The 9,894-nt window shown below is 37.4% G+C and overlaps 1 protein-coding gene across 1 annotated transcript; it reads left to right on the top strand.

Moving 5' to 3' along the window:
- Positions 1-2,374: 2,374 nt before the first annotated feature.
- Positions 2,375-5,074, top strand: LOC114375713. The gene is made up of 4 exons (XM_028333566.1): positions 2,375-2,707; positions 2,819-3,260; positions 3,602-3,831; positions 4,883-5,074. Exons 1-4 carry the CDS (start codon positions 2,375-2,377, stop codon positions 5,072-5,074), a joined length of 1,197 nt encoding a protein of 398 aa, XP_028189367.1.
- The last annotated feature ends 4,820 nt before the right edge of the window (positions 5,075-9,894 follow it).

Here is a 9,894-nt window from a genome sequence, read left to right as displayed (position 1 = left end):
CCTGATAGCATACTTTGAAACATAAAAACACAAGGCAAAAAATAACATTGAAATTGGTAATAAAAGTGTAGAAAGGACTCAATCTCTATTAGCTTCACTTTTGAAGAAAGTTGTTTCACAATAATCTACAACATGGTGCAACTGAGGCCATCTACTATATTAAAATACAAAACTAAAAGGAAAAAGAGACTGAGGCTCTAAGTTTGTCTTTTAAAATAATACAGGGACAGAGTAATGGCAAACATATATCATAGGAAGAAAAGAGCGAAATACACTTTCGCAAGGATTAATCTATATGTACAGAAAAAGGAGCACAAAACTCACATTGGAAAGCCGGAAGGGACAAAACTTGGGCTTCCCTCTCCTTCCATACTTGAGCAAGTAAGCCCCTTTTTATAAAGCAGTAATAGCCTGTAGTTAAGACCAATAAAGAACCTCTATCCATATAGTCAGCACATTTAGCAAGCACAAAATTATGTATGAAGTCTCAAATTCCACAACACAGAACAATAATAGACTGAATGCACATCAACTTAGATGAACAATGAAGCAGCTAGAAATTATGAAGTAAAAAACTTTGACAACCATGAATCCATTAGTTCTGCAGAGACTGCTCCTTCTTTTATCCTGATTTGCTATTAGCATCTCAACAAGCAAGGACACAAGCAGACAGGAAAATTCAAGAAGATGCACTTGCTCTCACTCTTGGCTACAACCTAAATATCACAATCCATATTTAAAGAGCAATAGATCCTATGGTAATTTTCAAAGCCAACTTTATCCACTACAGTGTTGAGCTCATCAATGCATAAATAACCAGATACTCAGATGCATTAACCAAAGCCATTTACCACTATGCAGGTTCAACTATATGAATCAAATGATGTCATTTTGTTTTGAACAAAACAAATTCTTCAACAATTCTACATCCTTTTTAATCATTTTCCTTAGAATCAATCTACTCACAAGAGTTCACAAGAGCTCCTTATCTACTCCTTTTGTTGAATGACAGTTGTCATGTATGTGTGTATATATGCCTTTTTTTGTGCAGCTTACAAGGGGCTATGTCATGTCACCAATCGAGGCTTGTATGTGTTGTGAGTTGTGACATGTTGAAACAAACAAAACTGAATTACACTAATAATTTGGTGGAACATGACAAATTACAGTTTCAGTCCCGTGACATTATGTTTTTCCCTTTTATGAGCTTTTATGTTAAAAGTCCCGGTAATGACTGACACTACACTAGTACTTTCATTACACACACACATTTAATTTTATACCCATTTAAAAATTGACTGTATAAACAACTGAAGCTTACAACTACTGATACAGATTACCTTCTAAAATTCTTTAGATAAGGACAAGGGAGTGTTGCTTTTATTCTAGTATTATCTCACAGAATATATATATATATATATATATATATATATATATATATGTATGTATATGATAACATAAAAATAAACTGATTATACTCAATGGAACCATTTAAAAACCCCTTAAGGTAGACTTTTTGTTTGGGAATTCGTTGTTGTCAAAGTGGTTTTCTGGTATGACTGATGAGTTTCAGCCTCTTAAAACAAACAATACTTGTACCCTACTTTCAGCCACTTGTGTAAATAGCATGAGTTTTAGCATTCAGCATGTTACATGATTATATATGATGTTTCACCATGATTTTATTGTTACTAAATAAATATTTTCCTTCCCTACTACAATGTTTTCTACAAAATGAGCATTGTTGTTGTGTTTACCGCATTGTTTCATCTGGTTGTCGTTGAATACGCGAAGTAACTCTGTTGTTGAATTTTGTTACTATCTTTCCAGGTATGTTGTTCTAAGTCCTAGCCTCCAAAATTTATATTACTTGTTTGCTTGTAGCAACAAAAATGTATTGTTGAATGAATAAGCAGTTATGTTCATTGCGAGTGAACCTTAGTTTCCCGTTTGAGATTCAATACTTTGATTAATACGGACAATTTGTATTAATCATTGTGTTGAATCTTGAATTGTCCGTTTGGACAGTTTGGGAGGACTCTTTGTTTGCAGTACATTCATACGTATGGGTTAACTGTTTATTTGTTATATTGGTCTAAATTTTGGTATATTGCATTTCAATTTGTTCTCTGGGTGCATACGTGAAAGTGGTGGATGGTTACATTTCATCGCTTTCATTACGTGTACTTGGAGACAAAGGCAAAATACTGCCAAAATTTATTCACAATTAACAAATAAGCAGGCATACCGATGCGTTGAAATGTGCTATAAACTGGGTCTTTCTGAATGGGTTAGGGCCACACCTTTAACGAATAAAAGTGAGGTTTTCATGCATGTGAGATAACATACTCAACTTTCACATAAAAGGTCTAACATGGATCGAAGTTGGATGAACGCCTCACGTATAACTGAAGACTACGAGAATGGTGTTGAAGAGTTTTTGCAGTTTGCTCAAACTAATGCGCAACCTATGTGGGGAAAATATTTTTGTCCATGTGTCAAGTGTGCAAATGGGAAATGCCAAATAGTTAATGACATAACAACTCATCTTATTTGTGATGGGATAGTTCGTACTTACACAAAATGGATATGGCATGGGGAATCGCCCGATAGACCTGAAATGTCACAACCTGAGCTGATTAATGCAGAAATTGGAAATCCTATAGAAGAAATGATTCACGATCTTGGGCAAGAGGGGTTTCAACAGGCACATGCACCCTTGAACGACAAAATAGAAATTGATTCAAAAAAGCCTTTGTATTAGGGGTGCACATCTTTCACAAGGTTGTCTGCGGTGTTAGCTTTGGTTAACTTGAAGGCACGATTTGGGTGGAGTGACAAGAGCTTCACTGAGTTGCTTATGTTATTGAAAAACATTCTTCCTGTAGATAACATGTTGCCGAAGAATCACTACGAGGCAAAGAAGATTTTATGTCCAGTGGGTATGGAGTACCAAAAAATTCATGCATGCCGTAACGATTGCATTTTGTACAGAGATGACTTTGCTAAAATGCATTGTTGCCTTGTGTGCGAGGTATCATGGTACAGACTGAACGATGGGGATTCCAGTGTTCATCCAATTGCCACCAACCGGCGTCCAGCGAAGGTGTGTTGGTATCTCCCAATAATACCAAGGTTTCAGCGATTGTTTGCTAATGCTGAGGAGGCAAAAGACCTTACGTGGCATGCAGATACCAGAAAATCAGATGGATGCGTACGACATCCTGCAGATAGTCTACAATGGAAGAAATTGATCATCTGTATCCTGATTTTGGGGCCGAGCCTAGAAATTTAAGGCTTGGTCTTGCTTCGGACAGAATGAACCCGTTTGGAAACTTAAGCACTAGCCATACCTCCTGGCCTGTTTTGTTGTTCATTTATAATCTCCCTCCTTGGTTGTGCATGAAGCAAAAGTACATAATGTTGAGTATGATGATAGCTGGTCCAAGATAGCCAGGTAATGATATTGATGTATATCTAAGACCGTTAATTGATGATTTGCAAAAATTGTGGCAAGAAGGGGTTGATGTCTGGGATGGAAATCTACAAAACTATTTCAAGTTGCATGCAATGGTTTTTTGTACCATTAATGACTTTCCAGCCTTTGCGAACTTAAGTGGATATAGTGTCAAAGGACATCACGCATGTCCTATATGTGAGACTAATACTAGTTTCCGGAAACTTAAACATGGAAAGAAGGTTGTACATACCAGGCACCGAAGATTTCTCAAACATTATCATCCATATCGGCGATTGAAGAAGGCGTTTGATGGGAGTCAGGAACATGAAACTGCACCGAATCCATTAACTAGCAATGAAGTTTATCACCGGGTAAAGGATGTCATAAACATGTTTGGGAAGTCCCAAAAAAAAAACCATCATCTGATGCAAACATGTGGAAAAAAAAGTCAATATTCTTTGATCTTCCATACTGGTCCGATCTTCATGTTAGGCATTGTATAGATGTCATGCATGTGGAGAAAAATGTTTATGATTATTCAATTGGCACCCTCCTTAACATCAAAGGCAAGACAAAGGATGGTTTGAAGTATCTTCAAGACTTGGTTCACGTGGGTATAGACAGGTGTTGCATCCTATCTCAAAAGGTTCGTGAACATATCTTCCCCCGACATGCTACACAATGTCAACTGCCGAGAAGAGAAGTTTTTGTCAATGTCTGAGTAGTCTGAAAGTCCCACAAGGATACTCTTCAAATATTAAGAGCCTTGTGTCCGTGAGTGACCTTAAGTTGGTTGGCTTGAAATCCCATGATTGTCATGTGTTAATGCAACAACTTTTGCCTGTGGCAATTTGCAGTATGTTGCCTGACAAGGTTCGAGTTGCAATCACTCGCTTATGTTTCCTTTTTAATGCTATATGTGTGAAAGTCATTGACCCTAAATAGTTGGATGATTTGGAAAATGAGGTTGTCGTTTTCCTTTGTCAAATGGAGATGTATTTCCCTCCTTCCATTTTTTGACATAATGGTACACTTAGTTGTTCATCTGGTCAGGGAAATACGATTGTGTGGTCCTGTGTTTTTACGGTGGATGTATCTAGTTGAGTGCTACATGAAGGTGTTACTAAGTGATATGATTCACTTGAGAAGAAACTGTTAGACGAGAAAAGAAAAAGACTAGAAGAGGAAGCACTGTTCACTGAAAATCTAGGAAATATTGAGGACCCCCCATCTCCATTTAAAAGACATGTTAAGTGGAAGGTTGCCCGCACCAAGGCTTACGACAATATGACATCTGAGTCGGCACAGGAAATAGTAGATAAAATAGTGAGTTCACCAATATTGTTGAATTTCATTTATTTATTTATTTATTAATGACAATGACCGAACATTGTGTGTTTGTCTATGACATGCTTTGTGTAGGACTCCTTAGAAGAGCAGGTTACGCAGGGTAGCTTTGTACCCCGTGGTCGTGACGACATACTAAACACTGCCATTGGGAGACCTGACCATGGGGGTCGTGTTCGTGCAGCGGGGTCAGGTGTGACTATTACTCTGTACTATGGAAGGGCATCACGTACATGCAGTAACTCGTCCATATCCATCAGTCAATAACAATTACATGAAATTCTTGAAAGGCTTAGGGAAAACATGAGTAGTCAGATTAGGGAAGAATTGAGGAGTGAGATTAGGGAAGAATTGAGGAGTTAGCTAGAAGAGGAAAACAAGAGGAGCTTGGAAAAAATGACTATGACATTGAAAGAGGCCATTAAAATAGAGTTGTCACAAAAGGGATCCTCGGGCTCACCCTCAGTTGAGCCGGACATACAACAATTAGGTGCTTGTGTCAGCACAAAGGGAAGTAATGTTGAAACCAATGTGCACCCTTAAGGGGAAGATGATGCTGATGTCATACCAAGTATGGGATTGTATGTGCAGCGTCATGATTGTACACACTTGGTGGCATTGGGAAAAATATTGTAGGGGGGTTCCACCATACACAGTGTGGCTTATGCAGATGATGTGGAAAGGGTTAGCATGGAAAAAGTCATCGATGTTGATGTTGAAGTTGATGCAATCCTACCCCGCAAGGGCATTGGATAGAAAACTCCAAGTAGATTGGGCCAGAGATGCAAGAGAAGGCCCTAGGGTTCTTATGAGCCTTAGGGTAGATTTCGGGCCCATGGGCTAAGTACGAGCCCACTTATCTTTGTAAATATTAGATTAAGGTTTCATTATTTTTGGGCCTTGTAATTAGGGCTCCATAATGTAGGTAGGGTACCCTAGAAATATAGGATTTTTCAGCCCTTGTATTTTAGGGCACCTAGACTAGTTTTTGTATTAGGGGTAGTTTTGTAATTTCACATGCACTAAGTGGATATTTGATGTGTGTGGTTGGAAATAAATTTAATTGAATTGGTAGAAGCCCAATCCAATTAAATTTTAGAGGGGGAGGTGAGCATTTGCTTACTACACTCCATTGCCACATCATATAGTCACACTTTGTGCATGTCCTTCATGCTTTTCATGCCTCATGACACCTAAGCACACTTAGTGGAGAATCTTGGAATTGATCTTGGATTAGTGGGCTGAACCATAACTAAAATTCACTAATCATAATTAGTGAAATTTTGGCTCCAAAGTTTGGCTCCACAAATTCAATTTCAAATTCAAGTGAAATTTGAATTTCCCTCCAATTTTGTGTGACACTTAGGCTATAAATAGAGGTCATGTGTGTGCATTTTTTTGAACTTTGATCATTTGAATATTAACTTCAGATTTCAGAGCTCCTTTTGAGCACAAAATTTCGTGCTCTTCTCTCCCTCTCCCTTCATTCATCTCCTTCTTCCTCCAAGCTCTTATCCATGGCCTCCTATGGTGGTGAGCTTCTTCTAGACTCATCTTCTCCTTGAAGTGGCGTCTCCTCTCTCTCTTCCTTCTCCATTCCGCTGCCATTTATCTTCAAAGAAGCAAAGGAATCCATTGATGAAGAAGATCCTAGGCCTACAAGCTCCAATGGAGCTTGCATCAGAAGTCCTCTATCCCACCTCAGAAATTCAGTATGTCAGGCAGGCCCTTGACACATTCATTGCATGGCCCACACAGCTTGTCAAAGTTGTATCACATGAGGTAGCACGTTTATTTTGTCATACATGAACTAACACATTCATAGATTAGACATGAACTACTGACCCACATTCATTAACCATGCAGGATGCACAAATAATTTCGTACAAAGAGGCTACACATGTGCCAACGCCGGCTAATATGGACGCAGATGATTCGATGCGTGGGCTGATAAAGTTGAGTTTTGATATTTATGACAAGCCAATGGAAATCAAGTTTGATGGGAGTAAATTTGGAATTGTAGATAGAGCTACATTGATATTCCTAACATATTCTGATGTTAGTGAAATAATAGCAGGTGACAAAAGTTTGAACATATCTGTACAACAATTATGGATGATGTAAGCGAAATTCTTATTTTATTTGTTCCTCATTCAATCTATATGAAGGATCTAGTCCATTAATTTCAGATGTCGTCAATAGGTATATGGATGAGTGGAGTCAAAGCTTCGGTCATGGTTCCGTCTATGCATTCCTTGAGCCACAGTCCTTGCACATTTCAAAGGATAGACGTGGCGAATGCCAACAATATATTGAAAGATGGCTTAAGGAATCCCGACGAGAGGTGTACCTCGGAGCTTACTTCCAACAGTAAGTCATGTTTAACTAGATTACTTTAACCGATATTTGTGTTATACGTATGTAATGTGCATGAAATGCAGGGCACATAGACAGCTGGTAGTTTTGTGTCCTAGGCAACATGTTGTTGTTTGGTTGTGTTCGTTGCGTAGGAAACCCGATATTCATATCAAAGCTGCAATTAATAGGTTAACTCATAACATTTAACTTTTTCCATGCCTTCTTTAATGTTCATCATTGAATATGTTGTCATTCTATATGCGTTCATGTGGTTTTTTTTAACCAGTGCAATGAACAAATTAAAGACGAGTTCTTTTGGTGATACTAAGCCTGTTGCACCTAAGTGGATTAAAGCTAAGGTTAGTCATATCTAGCATGCCTTATTGTTGTCTACTGATGTCATGTAATACTGTAATGTATAGGATATTCAATTATTTTTCATATCTAAAGTCATGTTCAAACCGGATGTTATGAATGTGGATATTACGTGATGCATTAGATGTGAAACATCATAAGTGGGGAGATGAAGAGTGATTGGTCCCTGGTATACATAAAGTTCACTTTCTAAGATTGTTGACTATGAGTTGTACTCAGTTTTTTTATTTGCATTACTAACTTTAAATATTAAAACTTGTAGTGGTTTGGTGATGACACGCCGTTGGACAATGACACCATCACAACAATTCAGAAGAAATGGGCAAGTTATTTTTTAAAGAATACAGACATTGGCCAGGTGTAACTAGAAGACACCAGCCATAGTATATAAAGGCTCTTATGAATTAATTTTGAGGGTCTTGTTCTTATTGGATTGATCCATTTGTTAGTCCATGTGGGCGACTGTGGCTAGTGTCTTCTAGTTACTGTTCCTTGGGAACAACTTGTCTTATGCTTGGATTATAGATTTTTTTGAGTTTGCAGAGTCATATATGGTTATGTGGTTGGTAAAAAAATCATTCCTAGGTCTTGAAGAGGGTGTTGCATTAATTGCTTCATGCAACCCAGTCTAATTCATTATGAGAGAATGTGTTGCTTCAAAATTAATTAGACTGCATTATAGAAACATGATTTTGTAGCCTTTATGGCGGTGCCTTAATAAACAACATAATTTAGGCATTAGAGAAACATGATTTGGTTAGTCTCATCTGCCATAGTTTTTAACCTCTGACTCATAGAGGCTTAGATTAGTCACCACACTAGATGTCATATATGTTTGACATTCAGCATACAGATTAGGTTTCGGTGGTAGCTTATCCCATAGAAGTGAAAGGTTTATTCTAAAAGTCTGAAACACACCTTGTTTGCTGATTGGGTTCCCTTTGTGACATGGGTTTCACTTTATTATGGTAGCAGCAAAGCCATGTTAAGCTTTAAACCTAACAGTACTATGTGAATTGGAATATTATGCATTATGCATACTTTGTGTGCTCACACTACAGTATAATCACTGCATTTGGAGCATGGTTAGGGGTAATAAATCTTTGGGATTTGGAAGAAGCAAAGAGAAAGTTAATTACTATATTCTCAAGTAATGGATTGTATAATACATAATCATGTTATTTATATGGCTTCAGACTTTTGAGCTTCTTCAGAAGTGCAAACTGCCTGATGATAAACAGACAATTAGTTGATTTAAGAATTGACTTAAGCTTTTGGTAATTTCTAATTATAAAATTTCAGCTTTTGTGATTGTCTTTAATTTCTGATTATAAACTGCATTTGGGAAGTAGTTCACTTGAATTTGTATGCTGTTGTGGTCAAAATTTGGTAATTTATGATTTCTGGTTGAATGGTTTAACACAATTTTTGTGTCACATGAAAAACCATTCAACCACGGTCAATATGAATACCTGTCGTTGAATGTCAGGCAGACTACGATGGTCAATATGAATACACCGTCTTTATATTTTCGCATTCAACGACATTTATAGCGACGACCGTCGTAAAAATAATTTCATTCTACGTCGCATATTAAAGAAAAGCTATCGTTGTATGGTACTCTATTAAGTCATGCTATATTAAGTCACCGACTTAGAATGGCCCAGAAACAACAACGGTGTTTGATCGACACCGACGTTGACAGGAAGCCAATCAACGATGGGTATTTCGGTAAACACCATCATTGAATGAAATTATATTACGCCAGTCACTGTAACAAGACTAGCATTGTCTCATCAACAAACAAAGACGGGTCTTCTACGACCGTCGTAGTTGTTGTCGACATTCAATGACACCTTATTCAAAGACGTTGTATGACCTGATGTAGAATATTCCTTTTAACCGATGTAGAAGGTCCTTTATTTAGTAGTGTGAGATGATCTTCACAATAAGGTTGAAAAATAAAAGTTTGATAATATTCCTTAAAATTTTAAATTGAGCGTTGTGATGGTTGGATTTAAATGAGTCCCCACATGATTACGATAGTACTTTGGTTAGACACGCTTGGTGGTTTGTGTGTTGATTTGTTGTCTTAGATTCCAGACATATTGTGATCCATGTGGTGATTCTGTAGTCTTAGATCTTCGAAATACATTAGATTGTGTTGATTTCCATGTAGAGAAAATTTCAAATATGAATCAAAGGAAGACTATATGTGTGTTCATTATGGATGTTTTGAACATCTAAGCATGTGTTGAGTTATTGGATGCAAGCAAACAATAAATCGTATGATTGGTGAGGAAAAACTAGTGAAGGCCAATATTTTACCTTGAGGATATACATAGTGTTATTCC

Source organism: Glycine soja, chromosome 2, assembly GCF_004193775.1.
Source record: "Glycine soja cultivar W05 chromosome 2, ASM419377v2, whole genome shotgun sequence".
Lineage (NCBI taxonomy): Eukaryota > Viridiplantae > Streptophyta > Magnoliopsida > Fabales > Fabaceae > Glycine > Glycine soja.
This window is presented reverse-complemented; position numbering and strand designations above follow the sequence as displayed.

Bases quoted from the DNA above. Each gene is read 5' to 3' on its own strand.
- LOC114375713 (XM_028333566.1), top strand. From the start codon at position 2,375: ATGGATCGAAGTTGGATGAACGCCTCACGTATAACTGAAGACTACGAG. The intron at 2,708-2,818 runs GCACATGCACCC...GTTAACTTGAAG, and splicing joins GGCAAGAGGGGTTTCAACAG to GCACGATTTGGGTGGAGTGA. The intron at 3,261-3,601 runs GTATCCTGATTT...ATGACTTTCCAG, and splicing joins ATGGAAGAAATTGATCATCT to CCTTTGCGAACTTAAGTGGA.